The 25,953-nt window shown below is 41.2% G+C and overlaps 1 protein-coding gene across 4 annotated transcripts in view; it reads left to right on the top strand.

The window, feature by feature from the left end:
• Positions 1 to 25,953, top strand: part of STARD9 (StAR related lipid transfer domain containing 9) — a 196,253-nt gene that overhangs the window by 146,869 nt on the left and 23,431 nt on the right. For all 4 annotated transcript variants that reach the window (XM_056545834.1, XM_056545833.1, XM_056545835.1 and 1 more), the window contains 4 exons: positions 4,760 to 4,863; positions 8,996 to 9,183; positions 11,879 to 12,365; positions 17,274 to 24,887. In XM_056545834.1, the coding sequence (XP_056401809.1) occupies positions 4,760 to 4,863; positions 8,996 to 9,183; positions 11,879 to 12,365; positions 17,274 to 24,887 (8,393 nt within the window). The remainder of the gene's footprint in view (positions 1 to 4,759; positions 4,864 to 8,995; positions 9,184 to 11,878; positions 12,366 to 17,273; positions 24,888 to 25,953) is intronic.

Here is a 25,953-nt window from a genome sequence, read left to right as displayed (position 1 = left end):
TTTCTAATGTCCTTTATTTGATGATGTCAGTCTTGTTATCAATGAACCTATTGTTAACATTGGGCCTCCTTTACTAAGGGTGTAGTTTTTTTTGCGCACAAGGTTTTAATTTTGTCCACATCGGAAGGGACAAAAAAAAGTGAATAAACAACAGTGGCTCTTCTGGTCTTTGAGCAACTGAGGAAAGAGACCACACCACAACAACCAGACAGAGGTGTCAGCAGAGAGCACTGTGGTCAGACTAAAAAAAAGAACAACTTCACTTCCTTTGTAGCATAGAACAGCTGATAAGTCCTGGAATGATTATGATTATTTAATAGAAGTAATTTACAAATCTGTTTAACTTTATGGAGCCAGTTGATATCAAAAATAAAATTGTACACCTTTAAATTTGGGTGCCAAATGTGCTCTTTGAACCATGGTGATTTTATTTAAGAAATAACACATTTGAACGCAAAATTTTTGAAAAATGTTTACACATTCATTTGGACACTGAGGCTGCAAGCCATAGTGACAATATTCTACATACCAGAAGAAAGAAAAGGATAAACATGGATTATGTTAGCAATGCAACAAATAAAGTTCTGCAATAGATATTGAATAAATCACTGATAAAATTTAAAAGTACTACCATGAAACAATGCGAACATCAAAGTAAACTGTATTTTAAAAAAACATTTATTTAAAATCTCAACACATTTAATAAAAATATTTGTCCATATATCTTATCAAGTCAGGAATATAAGTCCCGATGTAAGGCGAGTTAAAGGGGTATTCCAGAAAGTTAAACAGATTTGTAAATGACTTCTATTAAAAAATCTTAATCCTTTCAGTACTTATGAGCTTCTGAAGTTAAGGTTGTTCTTTTCTGTCTAAGTAATCTCTGATGACACCTGTCTCGGGAACCGCCCAGTTTAGAAGAGGTTTGCTATGGGGATTTGCTTCTAAACTGGGCGGTTCCCGAGACACGTGTCATCAGAGAGCACTTAGACAGAAAAGAACAACCTTAACTTCAGAAGCTCTGAAGGGATTAAGATTTTTTAATAGAAGTAATTTACAAATCTGTTTAACTTTCTGGAGCCAATTGATATATATAAAAAAAAAGTTTTTTCCTGGAATACCCCTTTAAGTGAACCAGTCTTTTTAATTTTGGTTTACCTAGTTAATGCATATTGCCCATAATGCTTGGTGAAAAACCGACCATTTTACCTGTTTTTGCACTTCACTCTTCTCCGCTTTTTCATTGGGTTTTGGACAAAAAAAGAGTTATTTTTGAAAAATGTCAGGTTACACCGATTTTTTGATATGCCACGCCCTTTTGTGGGGTTTTTTCAAACTCTCCCAAGTGATTTTTGAGAATGTAGTTTTTTTTTGTTTGTCCAAACATGTTGAAAACACTGTAGCACAGACATGTGCCTAAATTTAGTCCCCAAAACCCGATAAAAACTGTCAGGTTCGGCTAAGTAAATGAGGGCAATTGTCTTCAAAGAAAATAATTTAAAAATGCTGTCTTCTTTCGTTACTTTAGCCATTATAAAAAGCTTTGTGGGGTCACAGTAATGATGTCATCAACACTTTACCATAAGTGATAAGTGATGCAGATAGTGCTGCTTGATATAAAGATTTATTTATATTGTTGTTTTGGTAATAATACTTCTTATAAATTAATTCTAATTTATATCTCCCACAGTACCACCACTATTAGCCGCACTCATTTTTATTGTCTGTGTTACCTACTGGCAATGCATAAGTTTGTCATGTATGTTGATGTATGTTTTTCTCTATTTAACTGCACCCTTAGTACAAAAAACGTGGTCACTTAAAGGGGTACTCCAGTGGAAAACATTTTTTTTTTAAATGAACTGGTGCCAGAAAGTTAAACAGATTTGTAAATTACTTCTATAAAAAAAAATCTTTACCCTTCCAGTACTTTTTAGCAGCTGTAGGCTACAGAGGAAATTCTTTCTTTTTGAATTTATTTTTTGTCTTGTCCGCAGTGCTCTCTGCTGACACCTGATGCCCGTATCAGGAACTGTCCAGAGCAGGAGAAAATAACCATAGCAAACCAATGCTGCTCTGGACAGTTCCTGACACCGGACAGAGGTGTCAGCAGAGAGCACTGTGGACAAGACAAAAAAAAAATAAAAAAAATAAAGAATTTCCTCTGTAGCATACAGCTGCTAAAATGTACTGGAAGGATTAAGATTTTTTAATAGAAGTCATTGACAAATCTGTTTTTACTTTCTGGCATCAGTTCATTTAAAAAAAAAAGTTTTCCACCGGAGTACCCCTTTAATTTAATTTTCTAGTTCATAAAGTGATGGCATATCCCAATCATATTCCATTACTTTATGAAAGATGAAGTCTGAACACTGAGACTCACACCAGTGATGGGCTTTTCCCTCTACAGCGCCATTTTCCGTTTCCTGCCCAGTGGGTGACAAAGTGCCACTGTGCATGGGAGAACACTGAAGGGACTCAGCTACACCAGCACTATGACCCCTTTATTTACAGGATCAGTAGAGTTCCAGGAAGTGAAACGTGAAGTGATGACATACCCTAGGGCAGTGTTTCCCAACCAGGTTGTCTCCAGCTGTTGCAAAACTACAACTCCCAACATGCCCGGACAGCCTTCGGCTGTCCGGGCATGCTGGGAGTTGTAGTTTTGCAACAGCTGGAGGCACCCTGGTTGGGAAACACTGCCCTAGAGATATGCTGTCACTGTATAAAGTAGAAATACCCTTTTAACCTTTATATAGCTGCACATGGGCTGATGTGTGTGCCTTATCCAGTTTAGTCTGAGCAGGGTCGCGCAGGCACAGTGACAGTGCAGCACAGGGAAATACATAGTAAGGATCCTGCTGCAACTGCTGGGAATAGAGACCGTTCCCAGCTGTTTAACCCGTTGCATGCTGTGGTTAGCAGTAGTCACAGCATGTAATGGTTATGTGAGAAAGCTCCCTTTGCCATGATCAGCATGCAGTGATTGTGGCATGCTGATGGTTGCTATTAGAGATGAGCGAACTTACAGTAAATTCGATTCGTCACGAACTTCTCGGCTCGGCAGTTGATGACTTATCCTGCGTAAATTAGTTCAGCCTTTAAGTGCTCCAGTGGGCTGGAAAAGGTGGATACATTCCTAGGAAAGAGTCTCCTAGGACTGTATCCACTTTTTCCAGCCCACCGGAGCACCTGAAAGCTGAACTAATTTTTGCAGGAAAAGTCATCAACTGCCGAGCCGAGAAGTTCGTGACGAATCAAATTTACTGTAAGTTCGCTCATCTCTAGTTGCTATGGCAGATAGGGGCCTGACAAAGGCTGTGCCCCACTGTAATAGTACATTGTCATGTTAGTGTAACACTAACCGGTAATAACAGGCTCTCTGTTTAAAAAAAAAAAAAGTTTTTGGGTGTTTAGAAAGAAAAAAATTGTTGCATACCGACAAGAAGTGGGATGAAAAATAAAAATCCTTGCTGCCACTTTGCTGTGATGACATCCCTGAACATTGAGAACATGACACTGCAGCCTTTTACTGGCCTCAGTGGTGTCTTACTGCATGTACTGGGGGGCATTGGCTGGCTGCAGCATCACGTCCACAAAGGAGGGGATGTCATTACAGAACTTCAACAGCACCACTCCTGTGCACAGGTTGTGTGTGGTATTGCAGCTCAGCTCCATTTAATGGGCTACTCCGCCCCTTGACATCTTATCCCCTATGCAAAGGATAGGGGATAAGATGTCAGATCGCCGTGGTGCCGCTGCTGGGGATCCCCGCTGCGGCATCGCGCTATCATTACAGCACAGAGCGAGTTCGCTCTGCACGTAATGACGCGCAATACAGGGGCCGGAGCATCGTTACGTCACGGCTCCGCCCCTCGTGACGTCACGGCTCCGCCCCTCGTGACGTCACGGCCCGCCCCTTTCAATACAAGTCTATGGGAGGGGGCGTGGCGGTCGTCACGCCCCCTGCCATAGACTTGCATTAAGGGGACGGGCTGTGATGTCACGAGGGGCGGAGCCATTACGTCACGCTGCTCCGTCCCCTGTATCGCCCGTCATTACGCACAGAGCGAACTCGCTCTGTGCTGTAATGATAGCGCGGTGCCGCAGCGGGGATCCCGGGGCTCCCCAGCAGCGGCACCGCGGCGATCTAACATCTTAATCCTTTGGATAGGGGATAAGATGTCTAGGGGCGGAGTACCCCTTTAAGTAAATGCATGGACAACAAATACTGGACTACCCCTTTAAAGAGGTGATCCGGTGGAAACTTTTTTTTTAATGCTAAATACTACAGAGAAAATTCTTTTCTTTTTGGAACACAGAGCTAACATCATGACCACAGTGCTCTCTCTGCTGACACCTCTGTCCATTTTAATAACTGTCCAGAGTAGGAGAAAATCCCCATAGAAACCATATGCTGCTCTGGACAGTTCCCAAAATGGACAGAGATGTCAGCAGAGAGCACTGTGCTCGTGATGTCAGCAGAGAGCACTGTGTCCAAAAAAAGAAAAGAATTTCCTCCTGTAGTATTCAGCAGCTAATAAGTACTGGAAGGATTAAAGATTTTTTATTAGAAGTAATTTACAAATCTGTTTAACTTTTAACTTTCTGGCACCAGTTGATAAAAAATTTTTTTCCACCGGAGTACCCCTTTAAGTTACATGTTGATTCATCTCAATGTGACGCGACTATACTATGCACTAATCGTAATACATGTAACTACTCCAGTGACCTCTAACGCTGGTTGTTGTTTCTATAGGACAGTCAGGCATCTTTTGTAAGTGATTGTTCTCTGGACTGGCTGGACCTGTCCGGAGAGTTATCCTCATCTTCTAAAGAGAACTCTTTCATCTTAAACACAAGGTACTTTCAACATTTTCTATGCCAAAATGTAATATTGCTACTGCTGCTATTATCATTATTATAACATAGTAATTAAAGGGGTATTCCAGCCACTTCAAAAAAAAATAACTCCTAGCCATAGGATAGGGGATAAGTGTCTGATGGCAGGGGGTCCCAGAGGTCAGTCTTCCCACTATCAGACACTCATTCCCTATCCTGTGCAGAGGGGATCATTTTTTTAGGGGCTGAAATACCCCTTTTAATAAGAATGCTTATAGTTTTTAAATTTACTGCATTTTTTTTTTTTTATTAATTAATAGAGATGAGCGAACTTACAGTAAATTCGATTCATCACGAACTTCTCGGCTCGGCAGTTGATGACTTTTCCTGCATAAATTAGATCAGCTTTCAGGTTCTCCGGTGGGCTGGAAAAGGTGGAAACAGTCCTAGGAAAGAGTCTCCTAGGACTGTTTCCACCTTTTCCAGCCCACCGGAGCACCTGTAAGCTGAACTAATTTATGCAGGATAAGTCATCAACTGCCGAGCCGAGAAGTTCGTGACGAATCGAATTTACAGTAAGTTCGCTCATCTCTATTAATTACCATAAACATTTATTTACAGTGTGGTGATGACACGCTGCATTTTTTCAGCTTGTCATCTTTGTTATATGACGTTGTACCTTATGGTGAGACGTAATGCATTCTCCCAGTGCTTCAGGACAGAGTCATCCCATTTTACTGAGCTGCTATAGTAACTGAGAGCTGCATTATGCTATGTGAGACTATAGTCTGCCAAACCTCTGCACTAGCCTGGGTGGTCCCCGGCATGAGAGGTGGAGCATAGCCTGACGGTGTAGTCTCCTTGCTGCGAATGGTTTGTATGGGGATGTTTCCTCTACGCAAGCCTCCATAGGATATATCTTCTACAGGGTGATAAAGCAGATGTATTATGTTATCATTTCTCTTTTCCCCTGCAAACATGGAAGAGGCATATAACACAGAATAAGGTAAGATCAATTTATCTCTGCATTTTACATTGCACTGCAGAATCATGGATTGTAAAGTTTGCCCGTCGGTTTCCTTAAAAGAGGAAATTCTGAGCTGGTACCTGGTCACTGTTATAGTCGTCATGTTCTGCTGACAGAGTAAATGTGTTCATTACTGAAGCTAAGCCGCAAAGCGTGCATGATCATTTCTGAGTCATTGTTATTGAGCTGACTGTAATCCGTACAATATATGCACTGTAATCCTGTCTAGAATAATAAGTACATTTGGAGTATACTACATGTACTAGAGCAGTGGTCTTCAACCTGCGGACCTCCACATGTTGCAAAACTACAACTTCCAGCATGCCCGGACAGCCGTTGGCTGTCCGGGCATGCTGGGAGTTGTAGTTTTGCAACATCTGGAGGTCCGCAGGTTGGAGACCACTGCACTAGAGTATTGGGACACCTACACATTACACCTACAGTAACATTTATGACATGCCATTTTTAATCCATATGCATTAAATCCATATGCATCCAGTTATAAAAGCTTCTGATCTTTTGGAGGTGTCTGTGGAAATTTTCGCCTAGTCGTCCAGAAGAGCATTTATGAGGTCAGACACTGATGTTGGCCAAGAGATCCTGGCTCACAATCTACAGTTTGTAGTGTGTGCTCTGTTTCGGTCTTCAGTTGCATGTGATTCTCCCCATGCAAACTGCCTTGTGTATGGTATCTACAGCCTATGTGAGCTGCCCTCCATGTATGCTCTCCCAACTCTCCACACCCTAAGTTGCTGCATTAGAGCCTGAGACTACAGCGGTCGGATTTATTTGCCGGGAGCTCCATGCAAGTAAATGTGACTTCTGGCAACTCTGCCTCCTGATCACTTTAGTTTTAAACAAGAAAGAAGAGCGCTCCATAGCGTAAAACCGCCACTCCAGGGTCCAATTTAAAGTGGTAAAAAACCCTTACCGAAGGCGGTTGTGTGAACTCACACACAACAATGGTCTGCGTGGATGAGAGAGTATACCTGGTCTGCAGCCTCCCCGACCTGGGCAATATTCAACAGGTGAGGACTTCCAAGGGGCGGTGGGGGGTATTGTCTCTGGCCAAGATCGGACACGTTCGGTGAGTAAAAGATTTTTTATTCAAATGCAACGCGTTTCACCGCACTTAGGCGGCTTCATCAGGCATTTGAATAAAAAATCTTTTACTCACTGGACGTGTCCGATCTTGGCCAGCGCCAATACCCCCCACCGCCCCTTCGAAGTCCTCACCTGTTTAGTGTAAGGCTTTGAAGTTGCCGGGAAATTTTAACAGATATCCTGCAGCCAGAGCCATTATCAGAAGTATGCTTCAATATGTATTATTTATTAAAATAACACAATAGCAAAGTAAATAAAGGCATTTATATAAATATCTAAAGTATTTTTAGCAGTAATATGTTTTTTAACGTTAACCTCAGACTCCTATTCTGAATGCAACTTGACATAGCTTTGGTTTCTGTTTCCTACTTGGATTTACAGTAAACAGTCAAGGCCATAAATGTTGGCACCCCTGAAATTTTTCTAGAAAATGAAGTATTTCTCACAGAAAAGGATTGCAGTAACACGTTTTGCTATACACATGTTTATTCCCTTTGTGTGTATTGAAACTAAAGCGAAAAAAGGGAGGGAAAAAAGCAAATTGGATATAATGTCACATCAAACTCCAAAAATGGGCTGGACAAAATTATTGGCACCCTTTCAAAATTTTGGAAAAATAAGATTGTTTCAAGCATGTGATGCTCCTTTAAACTCACCTGGGGCAAGTAACAGGTGTGGGCAATATAAAAATCAAACCTGAAAGCAGATAAAAAGGAGAGAAGTTCACTTAGTCTTTGCATTGTGTGTCTGTGTGTGCCACACTAAGCATGGACAACAGAAAGAGGAGAAGAGAACTGTCTGAGGACCAGAGATCTAGATTTGCTTTTGTCCACAGTGCGCAGCATTATCAAGTTTGCAACCCATGGCACTGTAGCTAATCTCCCTGGGTGTGGACGGAAGAGAAAAATTGATGAAAGGAGTCAACGCAGGATTGTCCGGAAGGTGGATAAGCAGCCCCAAACAAGTTCCAAAGATATTCAAGCTGTCCTGCAGGCTCAGGGAGCATCAGTGTCAGCGCGAACTATCCGTCGACATTTAAATGAAATGAAACGCTATGGCAGGAGATCCAGGAGGACCCTACTGCTGACACAGAGACATAAAAAAGCAAGACTACATTTTGCCAAAATGAACTTGAGTAAGCCAAAATCCTTTTGGGAAAATGTCTTGTGGACAGATGAGACCAAGCTAGAGTTTTTTGGTAGAGCACATCATTCTACTGTTTACCAAAAATGGCCTACAAAGAAAAGAACACAGTACCTACAGTGAAATAGGGTGGAGGTTCAGTAATGTTCTGGGGTTGTTTTGCTGCCTCTGGCACTGGGTGCCATCATGAAATCTGAGGATTACCAATGGATTTTGGTTCGCACTGTACAGCCCAGTGTCAGAAAGCTGGGTTTGTGTCTGAGATCTTCGGTCTTCCAGCAGGACAATGACCCCAAACATACGTCAAAAAGCCCCCAGAAATGGACGGCAACAAAGCACTGGAGAGTTCTGAAGTGGCCAACAATGAGTCCAGATCTAAATCCCATTGAACATCTGTGGAGAGATCTTAAAATTGCTGTTGGGAAAAGGCGCCTTCCAATAAGAGAGACCTGGAGCAGTTTGCATAAGAAGAGTGGTCCAACATTCCGGCTGAGAGGTGTAAGAAGCTTATTGATGGTTATAGGAAGCGGCTGATTTCAGTTATTTTTTCCAAATTGTGGCAACCAAATATTAAGTTAAGGGGGGCAATAATTTTGTCCAGCCCATTTTTGGAATTTGGTGTGACATTATGTCCAATTAGCTTTTTTCCCACCCTTTTTTGGTTTATTTCCAATACACACAATGGGAATAAGCATGTGTGTAGCAAAACATGTGTTACTGCAATCTTTTTCTGTGAGAAATACATTATTTTCTAGAAAAAATTCAGGGGTGCCAACATTTGCGGCCATGACTGTAACTTTGAATGTTGTTTTTTTTTTGTATACGCCAATGACACTTATTGTACAGTCATCTTCTTAATGTTTATTTTTTTTCATCTAGTAATTCAGAGTTTCCATCTGAGGAGCACAAGCAAAGATTGAGAGAGATAGAAGCCACTTACAGGAAACAGATAGAAGAACAGAAGAAATACGTGGAGGACTTGAAAAGTCAGATCCAGACAGCCCAGGTTAAGGGCGAGAAGGAGCTAGAACACGAGCAGTCTCTCATCACTCAGCAGATACAAGAGAGTAAGTAGTTATACTGAATTATGTCACTTATCACTGAGCCAGTAAGACTTTGCCCATACAGGTTACACTTTTTGCATGCATTGTTTTGTTTTAGATTTAGTTTTACTTATTTTTTGTACACATTATGCCTCCATAAAGTAAAAAAAGACCTCTGGGTCTATTTTAAAATTACAGTATATTGTTGTTTTTCATTGCTGATCTCTTGTGTAATTGGGGCTCTGATATTAGCCCCATCTATAGAGAACTTATAGCCCCTAATACTCACTCTGTGTGTGTGTGTGTGTGTGTGTGTGCATGCATTGCCTTGACAAAAGCAGGAGATATCGTGGCCAATTCCTGCTCATTGATTGCTGTGTATACAGCAGAGACAGTAATAAACCATCTCTTACCTTCTCTCTCTTTCTGGAGATTTTTCTTGCCAACTCTTCCCTTTTGCAACTGCTCAATATTTTGTTGTCCACAGTCTGCAAGTAGTTAACAAGGTTATCACAAGATTAACTAGCTAGCTTAGCAGTGGGGATTTGACCACTAGGACCCCCACTAATCCAACAAACAGAGGTCAGATATCTCCTTGATAGATAGGAGCAGAAGAACCCATGCTCGGCCACCACTACATTCACTCTATGGTTGAGAGCCTCACAGACAGTGAATTAAGCAGTGGCCAAGCATGTGCTTTACCACTCCATTTACGCAGGGAACATTTTCGTGATCTTCGGGTGTCCCATCAGTCTGTTGGACCCCCCACTGATCAGCTACTTATCCCTTATCCTGTGGATAAAGGATAGTTTTAATCTTAGGATAACCCCATTAAAAAAAAATTTAAAAAAAAAAAAAAAGGTAGTGGTTTCCTAAAGGAGTTTTCTGATTAGGATATTTTATGAGAAGAATCTCCTCATGATTAACTTAACAGGGGTGTCCTTCTAAGACTTCCAGGGGCACCACCTCAGGGAAAATTGGTGAATTATTGTATGACTGACAGCTCCGTTGCCAAATTGCCCCATACCCATGCATGCTCTGCCAGCAAGAAATACTCTGCCACGTCTTGGCAGAGTATTATCAATTTTCCTGAGAACAAAAAATAGTGCAGTTAAAATTTAAGACTTCTGATGTTAGGGTTGAGTAGATAGGCCACCATACTCATTATATTTTGACCAGTCCACCCAAAATCATTTGGTTTGGTTCATAATTGTCTAATGTTTATGACCAACTTAGGACCAGACTTTGGTCACCAACACGACAGAAAGTTACGTAAATTGATTAGCATATGTAGATAGGCCATCACTTAAAGTGTACCTGTCGTCAACAAATACTTTAATATAATGTAGATGATAAAATTATATGTATATTTGTAATATAGATTGGTTAAAAAATGTGTATATTTATGGGTGAAAAAGTGCTGTCCCTGCAGCTATTGTCTGAGAGGAGTCCAAATACAGGAACTGAGGACAGGACACCCTCACTTCCTGTATTTGGACTCCTCAAAGAGACACACAGGCAATAGCTGCAGGGATAATAAATATACATATTTTTTAACCAATGTATATTACAAATATACATAAAATGGTATTATCTACGTTATATATAAAGTTTTTGTTGATGACAGGTACACTTTAAATAAGGGGAGAAAAAACAGATACATGATGATTGCAACTGCTATTTAACTTAACTTATTTTTTAGTATCAAACGGAGTAAGTTTATTCAAACTTAGGAATGAAACACCATATACAGCAAAGTATGCTTAAAGCAACAGAACAGACAGGGTAACATAAGGGCGAATGCCCCAAATATTTCAAGGAGAAACAGAATCCTAGAGGGAGGGAGGGGAAGGGAAAGGGTGCGAGAAACAGGCATGTAAAGGAATAACAGTAGGCCATAAAGCATCCAATAACAAGAGTCCAACTGTCTAGTACACAGTAAATAGGAGTATACATTAGTAATTTCCAATTTTTTAGAGGAAAATGAAAAAGTGGTGGTGAGGAGGTAACACTAGGGAGAAAATGTATACATATGAGATATTGCAGGGAGACATAGTAAGATACATCCATACCATATGAGGAGTTAATCCAGGGATCCCACACTTTGTCAAAATGCAGCATCTCATCCCCTCTAATAGCATTCAAACGTTCAGACAGCATGATATCATTAATTTTCGCTATAACCATAGTCAGGGTTAACTTATTTTTTAAAGGAAAACGGTCATCTGTTCACCAACACTAAACCCAATACACTGGGTTAACAGGAGACAGATGAGAGAATAATGGGTTAAATACATAACTGCACTCCGGAGATCTGTCCCTCTGAAGATCGGCATCCATTTTTTGTGAATTGTGCGCTGGAGGCGGGCTTGCCGGCTCAATTTGAATGTTCATTGTCATGGGTCACATGTGCGCTCAGTCGGCACAGCACTCACATGACCCGTGACAAGGAATATTCATGTTGAGCTGGCGCGCCCTCCTCCGGCGCGCAATTCACTGAAAATGGATGCCGATCTTCGGAAGGACAGATCGGCGGAGTGCAGGTATGTATTTAACCCATTAGCCCCTCATCAGTCTTCTGTTCACCCACACTATAACCCAGTGTATTGGGTTTAGTGTGGGTGAACATATGACAGTTTTCCTTTTTGGTTTTGGTTATTATATATATATATATATATGCTTTCACAAATATGTAAACTATATGCATGTATTTTCTTAGATGACCAGTGGCTTCTAAAAGAGAAGGAGCGTCTAAGTGCTTTGTGTCAACAGAAACGAGAATCGTCATCTCAGACTGAACCAAAGACATATGTGGAGGCTGAGGTTCAGAACTGTGTACAGACTGACATCCAGCCATCACTGGAAGAACAAGAGGGGAAGAAACTGGTGCAGCTGGAGCTGCTTAGAAAATGCTCCCTACGTAGGGCCGAGCGAAGCATCCGGAGAAAAAGAGTTAAACTTCAGCTTGAAAGAATTGTCAAGAAACAAAAACTTTTAGAAGCTAAGAAAACCCTCCAGCAGCTGCAGGCAGCTTGTTGGCTTAGTGATGACTTAGTGAAGCCAACTCTTCTCCATGTCCCAAAGGTACAAGAGACTTCTCTTAAAACCACAAGCCTGCATAGGAGCAGTAGTTCTCCTTCAGGATTTTCATTCTACAGAAGATGCTCATTACCTTGGCCCTTACAGACACTTCCTAATTCCTATAGGTAGGTCTTCATTTCATTTAGTATAAACTTCTCTTTTTTGGTTGGTTTTAGTTGAATTATTAATTCAATGTTGTGAAAAGATATTTTCTTTTTGATGTGTCTCATGTTTTATGGATCTGTTACACCACTTGCTTTCTGATGCTTTCACAAAAAGTAATGTTTCAAATGACCATACCATTTATTTGGAAATATAGTCACTCGATTAACCCCTTAAGGACATGTGCCGTAATTGTACGGCTCTGCTAAGAGTAACTTAGGCCTCCTTCACATTGCCATTCGCATCTGACCCGTTAAGGGTCCGATCAGCTTTGAGCCGGTTGGACCCTAAAACGGGTTGTATGCAAACGGCTACTATCGGGTCCCGACGGACCCCATTCACTTGCATGGGATCCGTCGGGGATCCGGTAATTTTACAGGAATTTAGCGGAGAAAAAATAGTGCTTGCACTATTTTTTTCTCTGCCAAATTCCCGTCCTTCTTCCCATATTACCGACGGATTTCCAAATATTGGAGTCCGACAGTAATGTGAACTAGGCGCACAGCACTGCACATTTACGGTACGGCGTCTTTATGTGGTGATCAGGCCGAGATGGCCACTGTTATCTAACAGCAGCCACCCCGGCATAACACCCAGAGGGGTCCTGAGACCCCCCTCTTCAGCGATCACTTCACTGGTCAATTCTGACTGGCGAATTGCGGCTTTTCTGGGCCAATGGGATCTATGGTGATCTGGTGGCCCAGAAAAAAGGGTGCCACCTCACATCACAGCTCTTGCTGAGCGGGTGCACTTCGGGGCTGTTGGGGTCACCAGAGAGCTGCGGCGAGGAGGGGATCCAGGACCGGCTGCTTGACCTGGAGGTAGCAGCAGGAGGTTAGGCCTATGTGCCTCCTGCTGTTGCATAAGTACAACTCCCAGCATGCACAGCCAAATGGCATGCTGGGAGTTGTAGTTATGCAACAGCTGAAGGCACACAACTACAACTCCCAGCATGTCATTTGGCTGTCTGTGCATGCTGGGAGTTGTAGTTATGCAACAGTTAGTGGCACTTTTTTCCCCCTCTGGCTGTTGCAGAACTACAGTACCAAACATGCACCAACAGACAAAGGGCATGCTGGGAGTTATAGTTGTGTGTTTCCAGCTGATTCATAACTACAACTCCCAGCATGCCCTGACAGACAAAGATCATGCTGGCATTTATAGTTGTGTGTCTCCAGCTGTGGCATAACTACAACTCCCAACATGCACCAAGAGACAAAGGGCATGCTGGGAGTTATAGTTGTGTGTCTCCAGCTGTTGCATAACTACAACTCCCAGCATGCCATTGGGCTGTCCGTGCATGCTAGAAGTTGTGGTTATGCAACAGCAGTAGGGACACTTTTTGATACTACATATACACACCCTTACACAGCCCCCCTCCCATAAAAAATTTAAAAAAAGCTCGTACGGCACTGTTTTCTAAACGGAGCATCCAGCTGTGGCAAAACAACTCCCAGCATGACCTGACAGCCATTGACTGTTGAGGCATGCTGGGAGCTGTAGTTTTCCAGCAGCTGGAGGCACCCTGTTTGGGAAACACTGCCGTAGGGTAATTTTGGTGGAGGATGCAAACGCCATGTTTGCACCCGATTCTGCCCCTATGCAAATCCCTAATTTAGGCCTCAAATGCGCATGGAGCTCTTTCACTCCTGAGCTTTGTCGAATTTCAAGGCAACAGTTTAGGGCCACATATGGGGTATTTCCGCACTCAAGAGAAACTGTGTTACAAATTTTGGGGAGCTTTTGCTTCTTTTAGGGCTACACCAGCATGTTACAATTACACTTTTTTTTACACCAGCATGCTGGTGTTGCACCATACTTTCAATTTTAACAAGAGGTAAAAGGAGACAAAAGAGCCCCAAAATTTGTAACGCAATTTCTCCTGAATACAGAAATACCCCATATATGGATGTAAAGTTCTCTGCGGGGGCACAACATGACTCAGGAGTGAGAGCGCACAATGTACATTTTAGGCCTGAATTGGTGATTTGCATTGGAATGGCTGATAGTTGTGGCGGTTCTGACATAAACGCAAAAAAAAATTCCATTTTGGAAATACACCCCTCAAGGAACGTAACAAGGGTTGCAGAAAGCATTTAGACGTGGGGTGACAGATTTTTGGAACAGTGGTCAGTAAAAATGAAAAATTTTATTTTTCATATTAACAGCCCACTGTTCTAAAAATCTGTCAAACCCCAGTGGGGTGTATGTGATCACTGCACACCTTGTTACATTCCTTGAGGGGTGTAGTTTACAAAATGGGGTCACTTGTGGGAGGTTATCACTGTTCTGGCACCATGGGGGCTTTATAAACGCGACATGGCCCCCAATATCCATTACAGCCAAATGCACTCTCCAGAAGCCCAAGGGTGCTCTTTCACTTCTAAGCCCTGCTGTGCACCTGCAGAGCACTTTATGTCCACATATGGGGTATTTTCGTGCTTGGGAGAAATTCGGTCCCAAATTTTGTGGGGCTTATTCTCATTTTACCACTTGTAAATATGAAAACATTGGAGCTACACCAACATGTTAGTGTCAAAAATGATTAATTTTTTTTTACGGCCCTCTGTTCCAAAAACTTGTTAGACACCTGTGAATTCCAAATGCTCACTGCACCCCTTATTACATTCCATGAGAGGTGTAATTTCCAAAATGGTGTTGGTTTTGCACTTTGAGGGCCTTACAAATGTGACAGGGCCCGAAAACTATTCCAGCCAAATTCTCTGTCCAAAAGCCAAATGGCGCTTCTTTCCTCCTGAGCCCTGCTGTGCGCCCACTGAAAACTTTACGTCCACATATGGGATATTTCCATACTCGGGATTAATAGGGTTACAAATTTTGTGGGGCTTTTTCTCCTTTTACCCCTTGTAAAAATGAAAAATTAGGGGTTACACCAGCATTTTTGTGTAATAATTTTTTCACGACCCACTGTTCTAAAATTGTGTCAAACACCTGTGGGGTGTAAATGCTCACTGCACCCCTTATTACATTCCTTGAGGGGTGTAGTTTCCACAATGTTGTCACATGAAGGGGGTTTCCACTGTCCTAGCACCATGGGGGCTTTGTAAGTGCGACATGTCCCCCAAAAACTATTCCAGCCAAATTCTTTCTCCAAAAGCCAAATGGTGCTTCTTCCCTTCTGTGCCCCTTTGTGCACCTGCACAGTACTTTATGTACACATATGGGGTACTTCAATATTCGGGAGAAAAAGGGTTACAAATTTTGAGGGGCTTTTCTCCTTGTAGCCCCAATTTTTTAATTTTTACAACAACATGTAAGTGTAAAAAATTTACATTTTGACTTTTTACCTCCACTTTACTGCTATTCCTGTGAAACACCTGAAGGATTAACTCCATTGGAAACATATTATCCCCTATCCAAAGGATAGGGGATAAGAGGTTAGATTGTGGGAGTCCCACCGCGATCTCTGCGCCGACACCCCTGTCATTCGGTGCATGGAGTGAACTCCGCTCTGTGCCCGATGACTGGCGATGCAAGCCGCCATGCCCCCTCCATTCACTTCTTTGGGAGGAGGCGTGAGGGCTATGTACTAGCAGTAATGGTCCCTTCCATAGACCTGAATGCAGGGGACGTGGCATGACGTCATGAACATGGAACCAGCAAGCTTCCACATTCCGGACGCTGCCGCTGCTGGCCGGAGATTGCGGGGGTCCCCACGCCCAGGCAACATGTGTATTTTTTCTCTCTAAATGCTGGAATACTCTCCTTTAAAGTTTAACAGTAAACACAGAATAGTAACAAACATATATTAGACTGTTATATAACTTGGTACTACAGGCTCATACTTACATAAAAGTAAAAACCCTCCTAGCATCTCTCAGACCCCCCCCCCCCCCCCTTCTACCCAAATTCGCTATCCGTGTTCATCTCTTTGTATCCCTCTGCATAGAGTGCTGAAAAATCCGTTTTGCATTTTCTAAGAGACCAGGAGCAGTGATATAGTAGATGAGTCCATTCAGTGATTATCTGCAGAGTTATGAAACTTTCTTCACTCACACTTGCTGTCTCTGTTATTTGTTTGTGCAGCTATACACTGATTTTACCAGAAACCAAGGAGAAAAGAGATAAACTTAAAGAACAACTGCAGTGGTAAACATTTTTATAGGCCCGTGCCTGGGCCTAAAAAATAAACAAAATAAAATCATACATATCTTCCTACGAGTCCCCGTTGGTCCGGCACAGGCCTCACGGTCCGGCAGTGCTGACGTCATTCCACTTCCTGGGGACGGGGACGCCGCAGAGCCGTCGGCGTATCACCGGCCGTAGCGATGTCCCGCCCCGGTCGGTGATAGGCTGAGCCCACTGTCATGCAAGAAGCCGGCCAGAGCTCCTTACATAACAGTGGGCTCAGCCTATCACAGGCCGGGGTGTGACATCGCCACGGCCGGTGATACGCCAACAGCTCTGTGGCGTCCCCGTCCCCAGGAAGTGGAATGACGTCAGCACTGCCGGACCGTGAGGCCTGTGCCGGACCAACGGGGGCTCGTAGGAAGGTATGTATGAGTTTATTTTGTTTATTTTTGTGGCCGGGCGTGGGCATATATAAATGTTTACCACTGCAGTTGTCCTTTAAGTTGCATCACATAGGGATTAATACTCTGGAGATTCTGTAATGTGAGTTAGGAAATATTAGTTCTATGTCACTGGTCTGTCCATTTCCTGCCCTCAGTAAATGTTGGATGTATTAGGAAACCATATTGATATATTAGGTATACACAGGGCATACAGAAGAACCTCTACATTATTCTATTAGTCTATGCTGTACTAATATAAGCAAAAAAAATGTGTACTTTTTTATGTTATTGCAGTTTATATTGCCAGTACTCACTCAACTGTTTTATATCTTTCAGTGCTGTTCTGAAAAGAAAATGTAAATCTGAGCTGGCTCACATAACCAAGACTGACGAAGTTAGAAATCCTTTACGAAGTGTATCCATAGATTGTCTTCTTAATTCTTCTGGCAACCCCAGTAGCAATGGAGAGTTAGAGGGTAATCCTCCCAGCACTGATGCCAAAAATCAGCAGTCTGTTAAAAAACAAAGAATTGACTTGCTCATAAAACAGATCAATACAAGTCCTGCTCTTCTGTCAGGTGATCTACAAATGATCAAAAAACATCAAAAAATGGATAAACCTAGAGGTGGATCAAAAGGGTCTTCCACTAACTTCACAGCTGAACAACCAAAGAGAAGAATCATCCGGGCCACTGTATCTACAGGTCCAAAGGACACAAAACTGAAGCCATTAAAAAGTCCTTCTCCTTTGACTGTTGGTGGCCCTAAAAAGTGTGCAGTACAAGAAAAGAGCAAAATTAGTCCAAAAAATGATGCAGGAAAATTAGCACCACAAAAATCTGTAATGCATACACAAATACCACCTGGCCAAGTAAAGCCACCTGCTAGAGAGTCAACATTAAAAGGCAAACCAGCCAGGCACAACATGACTCCTCTTAAATCAAATACTCAAAGGAAGCCTGCTGAACAAACGACAAAGATTTCATCATCTATCGGCACAGTTCCTAAGAGACGTGGAGAAAACCAAACAAATGACTTGAACAGAATAAGCACAGAAAAACTTAGTAGGGAACTCCTGAAAGCTAATACTCAAACTCTGGGAGACTATAGGGAGGATGACCATACTGGTTCCTCAGATAGTGAAAGTTTCTATTCTATTGATTCTCTTTCTTCTGCTTATGCCAGTGCTTTAACTGAACATCTGAAAAGGGAGGAACGACACAGGCAGAGAAATAATATTGGGCATCAGGATTCAGACAGTGAAGACAGCCAGATGTCTCAAGACTCTCTTGCTGAGAAGGGCAAGAGAAAAGAGAGACCCAATAAAAGAAGATCTAACAAATACAAGACTATTGGGACATCATCCAAGACTGCCACCTCTTTTACTAGAGACCACAATTCTTTCCCTTTGGTTACAACTGGATCAGTCACCACTGGATTGACAAAAAGCTTCTCTCTAGATAGCCTAGCTGATGCAGAAGATGCGCTTGAGGCAGACTCATCTGAAGAACTTCCAGCTGAGATATTTTGGAAGCTTCAAAGCCCTAGAAATGGGATGTTGAATGAAGAAGATCAAAATAAGGAAAACGTTGTGGTAGCAAGAGAAGGTGATGGCTTGGATAATAGTAATTCCTTTTTTCTCAAGGATGGACTCCCTATTGAGCACTGTGATGTCACTTTACATAGAAAATCAGACTATTGCCCAGATACTGCAACAAGTACACATGTTGGAAAATCCCAGGCAATCTCTCTTGCTTTGAGTTCTTCTGGATTATCATCTAAAGCAGATACTTTGAAGCCAAATGGGAATACTGTGCATGAGGATGCATCGTCTCCGGCATGTGCCCCAACATTGGAACCTCAAGCGAATGAGATTAACTGTTTATGTGTTAATGATAATGTTTCTGAAAACGAAACTGCAGATACATGTACCGCTAAAGGAAAAGAAACTGTACAAGAAGGAAATGCTCATGAGTGTTGTCCATCTGATGTAACTGAATGCAATGAAAAAAAAACTAATTTGAAAAGTAAAGACAAAGATTCAACCTTTTTAGAAACACCTGTAACCTACATTAAAAATGTACCTTTTAGGAAGGACATTCAGAGAGAAGGTGGGCAGGTGAATGCTAACACTTTAAAGAGCCCAATATATTCCATAAGTACTAAGGAGCTGTGTGAAATTTCTGATGCAGATCAAGTGACGACACTTAAATGTAAAGAGATTCCAAGTTTGCGCTTATCCCAGGAAAATTTCCATCTTAATAATGCCACTACAAAAACCATCGGTGAGGATACAAATTATGCAATGCCAACATCTTTACCTTCGCAGCTTGACAACCTGAATACTCAACAACAGTCTTTTCCTCTTGTTTTTCAAGAATCTGTCATTTCTGGACCGCTGTCTTGTGAATCAGTCCAAAAAAGTATAGGTTATTTTAAAGAAGATGATCAACAAATGTATGAGTCTAACAGCATCCAAAGTGAAATGTCCACAGTAGAGCGAGATATTAATTGCAAGACTAAAAATGTAACCAATCCAGTACAAGAAACACAAAATATCCGTAAACATGATAATGAACAATGCTGTGTCCAAAAAAATGACAGCTTTGAACATGGGCAGGTTTGTAGTGCTGAAAATACTACCAGAAGACCATTTGATAGGACAGTGAACAAAAGTATTGGTGCACTAGAAAACCAAACTCATTGTGCATCAGCTAGCATTCCAATACCAGCCCAGCACAGATCCCTTTCTCAACAAGACAAGGTAAATGAGAGATCTGTACACTCTAAAAGTCAAGAATCTATACCTGACCCTTGTTATGAAGCACGTGCAATACCTAAACAGTTAGCACAGTCACTTTGCCACAAATCAGAAAAAGTTGTTGTGATGGCCGTAGACCCATCTCCAGTCACAGAGCTCAATAAACATCTGTTCAGTGATGACGACATCAATGTTGATGTGGCAGAATATAATAGCATTATCTCTGATAAAAATAGTAAGGAACTATGTTTTACTGTACATGATAGAACTTTGGATGAAAATTGTTACATGGATGACATAACAGAAAAACCTTCAAGCATGAAATCCGTAGCTGTCAGACCTTCTCCGTATCCAGACACAAAAATTTGCAGCATTAAAGTAACACAAGAACATCTTGATAAACCTGATGAAACTACAACCATAAATGATTACACACAGAAAGAGTGTTCACCTTCAAGGACTTTACAAGAAAATAGTATGTTTTACGAAAGTGATGATAAATCTCAATATGCACCAGCAAAGACTTGTTTAATTTCAAAACCTAAAGGATCTGCTGAAAGTACAAATACAATAGAAACAAGCTACCTGCTCTACTCTGAGTGTACCAGTAATAAAAGCCAGAGAAATAATGATAATTTACCTGAAGCTGATCCTAAAGAAATACAACATTTATGTGCAACAAATCAGACAGAAAGATTAGATGATATCAAGGCTGCACACAGTCATTTGCCTACTGCTTGTGAAGCTTCCAGACAGGACCACTTTTCCTCCACAGTTAATAGTCAATCTTCCAACAAGGATTTGGCTGCACATGACAGCACAAAATCTAAAATGATTTTGAATTTAAATCTAGAAAGTCCTGGAATGTCATTTTGCATTAACAAAAATATTACTTTAAAACCAAGTACACTTAAGGACATTGATAGCAATGACAAGGCTGTGGCTTTAAAGCATGGAAATGACTTCAGCAGCACAAAGGATGTTCTTTCTGAGAGTGATCATTGTAAACCTTTTAGTGGGCCTGAATATAGTATGGAGCTAAGATATTCTGCTGAGGGATCATCCAGTGGTACACAGAGAGATGATTCTGCCAATCACCATTTGTTAGAAGATATGAGTGGTACTTGTCCGCCCCTTCCATATTATGAGGCAAAGATGCAGAATAAACCTTTTTGTAAGGCAAAGGATCAGACTAAAAATCTTGATCAAGTTATGTTTTTTGATGATGTAGACAGTTCAGAAGAAATGTTTGCCACTAAACAAACTGGCATGAATATTAGTTTCCCAAGCTTGAGCAGAGTAAAAGATGCTGTGGTAATAGACAATGTTATGGAGGATGAAACTGTGCAGCATTCCAGAAGTAGTAATTCTACAGAGAAAGAAAGAATTGGATATAGCCTGCAAAGTGAAGACCCAGGACTTAGTAGTTTATACAGAACAAGAGATGGTAGTAGTGTTGGCCAGAGTACGGACTCATATTCTTTGATAATGCCAAAACAATATGATAGGTCTCAAGATAGCACAGAGGTAGACAGCACAACATCTTCCAAGAGTAACATTAGTAAGCATATTTACTTGCAAAGTAGACTTGAGAGCATTGGTGAACATCCTAATCATGATGACCGAACACAAGAAGAAAATTCAGTGCAACAAAACTATAATTTATTAAAAACCAATGAAGTTGCACATAATAAAGGTAGAATAAGAGATGCGTGCTTACAGCATACGTCTTCTCCCTGTACAACTGAGGAGGAATACACCATTTTGGAGTCCAAAGATTTTCATAGTACATCTACTGCTACATCATTCAATTCTTCTAAATGCAACATAAAGCCTGACACATTGCAGAATGCAACGGCTAACTATCTAAATGAAAATGATGGTTTTCAAAATATGAAAAAAGAGTCAGTACTGCATAGAGATGATTCATATTCTGAATGTAGCACTGTAGACAAAATGTATCAGCAAACTTGTAAGTCATCACTCTCTGATCCATTTATTAATGACATTAATGGGGAACATAGTGCGGACATGACCGCTGATTTATCTGATTGCATCACAAACAAAAAGGCTTGTGAAGTAGAATGTGAATTGAGTCAGTTATGTGACCAGAATATTCCACCGCTTACTTACAGCGACCAAGTGAATGATCGAGACACTTGCACTGTAGAAGATAACGATTATTCTATAGGCATGAGAGACAAAGAAAATGGTGGACATGAGGAAAATGGTAGGATGACTATGGAAGTCTGTGGAGAATATTCTTCAGATCTGAGTGAGTCCACAGACATTTCTTCCAGTGACACAGATACATCCAGATATTTGGTTTTTCAGAATTTCACTGGTTTGCAGAACAACTTAGTAGATGGGTTAAGTGAATGTGAATCATATTCCCCAGTGACTACAGAGGTTGCTAAAGATATTTCTCAGTCAGCTCATTTTGGAGAAGAAATGTCCCGATGCACTGACAGCATTGAAACTCCATCTCCTGATCATCCCAATATTCTAGAACAAATGGATTTGACAGAATCTAATGCGAATGAATTGTCTATTAAACTTCCTGCAGTATTAGTAAGTCCTTCCTATGTTGACAATTCACTGAGTAGATCAAGTTTTGATGGAAAATTTGAGGAACAAGCTAAAACAATGAAGTCAGAAGAATTTGCACAACATAATGTGACTGATCATTGTACGCAAACAGTTCAGTCACCTCATTCTACAACAAACAGCATTTTAATGGCAGGTGTAGGTGACAACGCTCATCTGATGCAAAAACTACCAGACGAACACCACAGCAACCTGATTCCCAAATCTTCATACCAAGCAGAGCAGTCAACAGATATGGTAGACAACACCGAAGGTCTTCACTTCTCCTCAAGTGACATCAATCCTTTTGTTCACTCTTGGCAGCAAGAAGATTGTCCCAAACCTGGATGGAGGAACTGCACGTTCAAAAGTGCCAGTGATGTATCCTGTGCTAAATTCAGAGAACAGGCAGATAAACTGATACGGTGCTCCAGCGTTGACGAAGGTCTCAACAGTCACAATTCTCCCTTTCATTCTCACCTCAGCTCCTATGCTAAAACTGTATCCAGCACCATAAGTAGTCTTGGAAGGAATGATTCAAGGCCAGATATAACTTCACTAGATGATTCTCAGGAACTTCTGTCTGATGAGTCTGCTGTCATGTGTACAGAGAACAAATTAGAATTTTCAGAAATTTCTGGGTTACAGAGAAAATTAGAAGACTACTCGCAGTTGGATGAGATAATATTTTTGTACACATCAGAATCAGAGACTTGTAATGAACCTGTAAAGCGAATATTTGGGGAACAGGGCACGCAAATTAAGCATAAGCATCGTAAGACTTATAAGCACCAGAGAAACCATACTGATGTGCCATCTTCAAGGCAGATGAGGAATAGGAATGTATGCCAGAGACCTGCGTCCTGGTCAAGTGTGCAGAGCATGTCCTTACATTTATCACAACTCCTGCAAGAAACTTCAGAATTGCTAGGAAATCTATCAAAACATAATCCTGAACATGTTGATAAAGATGCCTTAAGGGTGCAAATAGATGCTGAAGAGCCTATTCTGAAAAGATCAGTGAGAGACTCTTCCACTCAGACATCTGTGGACAAGGGTATTCAGACAGATTCACTAATGGTGAACAATGCACAAAATCTTACAAGGGAGCACAAACATTTCCTAAGCTCCCCAGGGATAAATGTTATAGTTAAAGTTCTTGGAACAGACTCCTTGACGCCCGTTCCTCAAAACATGGGTTTAATAGAACAAATCAACAGCAAAGGGACCAAAACACGAACACAGAGTCTACCAAACTTACACGAGTTTGAGCCTTGCAAACAATCTGACCATGTTTTTTATCATTCACCTCAAGTTCGAGCATCCACCCCATTCCTAACTGGCTTGCAGGACATGTCATCTATAGCTTTTCCATATTCTTCCTCAAAAAGTTCCTCTGTTTCCACAAATGTGAATAAATGTACAGAAGATACGGTAGTAAATAGTCCATCTTCAAGTGTGGTTGACTCCATGAGATACCACACAAGTTGTCATGAGATAGCTGCAATGGTTGATAGGGCCTCATCACCGATTTTAACAGTGAAAGCAAGTAAGAAATTTCACCATAAACTTGTACATGGCAATCCTTTAAATAATCAGAATTTTGCTAAAATCCTTCGTAGCAGAATGAGAAAAGAGCGTGAACTTCGTGGCCTGCAACTGAACAGTTCTCGAACAGAAACGGACAGTGAATCTAATGTAGGCAATATATTTGAAACTACACGGAGTAGCTCATTGAAAGAAACCACTCGAAAAAGAGCTTCATCTGCTAAATTCCAGAGATTTGTGAGTGAAGGTTGCATTTTACGAGATACATGTTCTTCACTTACCAACCATTCCAGTAGTAACTCAGAGATGACAGGTAGTGGAAAAAGTTGTAATGGCGTGAATTATTTCACCACTATGCAAAGTGAGAAGACACCCCATCCCTGGGAGCATTTGCAGTCACTTCAAAACCTCTCCTTAATGTCACAGCCTCTACCAAGCAAACATGGTCAGATTCCAAGACAAAGTCCAAAAGAATTCAGTAGTGATAAGAATGATCTTGGAAGTTTTACTATAACATCAGGTAACTCTTACATTAAAAATAGAGGCTATCCCTATTCACCTTCACAGATGAGCGGGTTTGGCCTGCAGTTACAAGATGATGAATTATCAGTTGTGGAAAGTGAGTGCAACACAGATATTCTTCTGGGTCAGGAGCCGGCCTTCAAAACCAGTCAGAAACCACAGAGTTATGCACTGCAGGATCTACCCATGCACAATAAATTTAGCAATTGGTCTGGAGTTCATTGTGGTGCAACTAAAAATGGAATGATGAGCAGCAGCCCTGATCTGTATATGAGAGAAAGTACTACTAAGACTGAAGCTTCTCAGGACGTACCTGAGAGCAGATCACAGGAGATCGAGAGGCTGAAGAGAGAACGGGCAGAGGTTTTGTCTGCAATGCACTTGGAGATGAATTCCCTGCCTCTTACCGTCCAACTTGCAGAAGCCAAACTGAGCTATGGCATTGGAGAAACAGATGCACTTCTGCGAGTTATACAGACAGGAAAGATGGATCTCCAAAATACAGTACCTATAAAGAAACAGCTATATGAACGGTAAGGATAAAAACACACTTATTGTAATGTGAACTTACTGACATTTACATAAACTCTTCCATATTCTAGCACGGCAGCAATGTATACACAGATTAAATTAAATATGATAACTGATACAATTCATATAAGACATTCAGCTCTGACTATACAGCTGATATGCAAAAAGAGAAGGTAGAAGGCGCTCCATGTGTAGAACCTCTCGGTCAGATAAAATAGGGGGGAAGGGAAGCAACTACAGCCGCTTACCAGATTAGGTTGTGTGAACTCACACACAACAATGGATAGCGTATGGAGGTAATAACCAAATCGTCCGCAGCCTTGCTAGGAGTGGAGAGACCTATGAAGTGATCGGGGAAGCAGGAACAATACTGGTGCCGTACGAACAACAGCAGGAGAGCGGCAGTTAAAACAACCAGGCGCTTTTTTTTTTTTTTAAGATGTAACGCGTTTCGCTGCGCATGCGCAGCTTCATCAGGCATGTCAGTTAGGGCCATCACACAGGTTATATAGCTGTAGCGATTAACCCTTTACAATACTAACTAAAAATACATAAAAAAATATATACTCTATAAAACAAAAGTTATATATAACAAAAGAAAAAGAATATATATATATATATGAATAGCAATCAATACAATAAATAAATTAATACAATGGATACAATAAATAGTACTTTGTTATCTGACAAGTCCGCACCAATGTGAACAGACCACAAAGACTATATTGCAAAAATACAAAAAAAGAGAAGCTTACAATCAATAAATAATGCTTTGTTATCGAACAGAACCGCATCAGTGTGTATGGGCATCAATAAAAGAACATTTTGTATTAGTCAGAGTAGAATAATTTAACAAGGGTTTTCTATAGATTCATTAAAACCATAAGGGGTATAAAGCCTAAAAAAACCTTTAAGGCTTGGTCCTTAAGGGGTTAATGTTGCGGTTCATTTATGTCCTTTCCATCCTTCCATAGAAAATTATCTCTGTATAACATTTCTGGAAACCGCTATAGTCTTGGACACTTTGCAGTGAATGTTTTTTGAAAAATCATTGGCGTTTATATAAAT

The sequence above is a fragment of the Hyla sarda genome, chromosome 11 (genome assembly GCF_029499605.1).
Source record: "Hyla sarda isolate aHylSar1 chromosome 11, aHylSar1.hap1, whole genome shotgun sequence".
Lineage (NCBI taxonomy): Eukaryota > Metazoa > Chordata > Amphibia > Anura > Hylidae > Hyla > Hyla sarda.
Note: the sequence above shows the minus strand (reverse complement) of the source record. Positions and strands in the feature narration are given on the sequence as shown.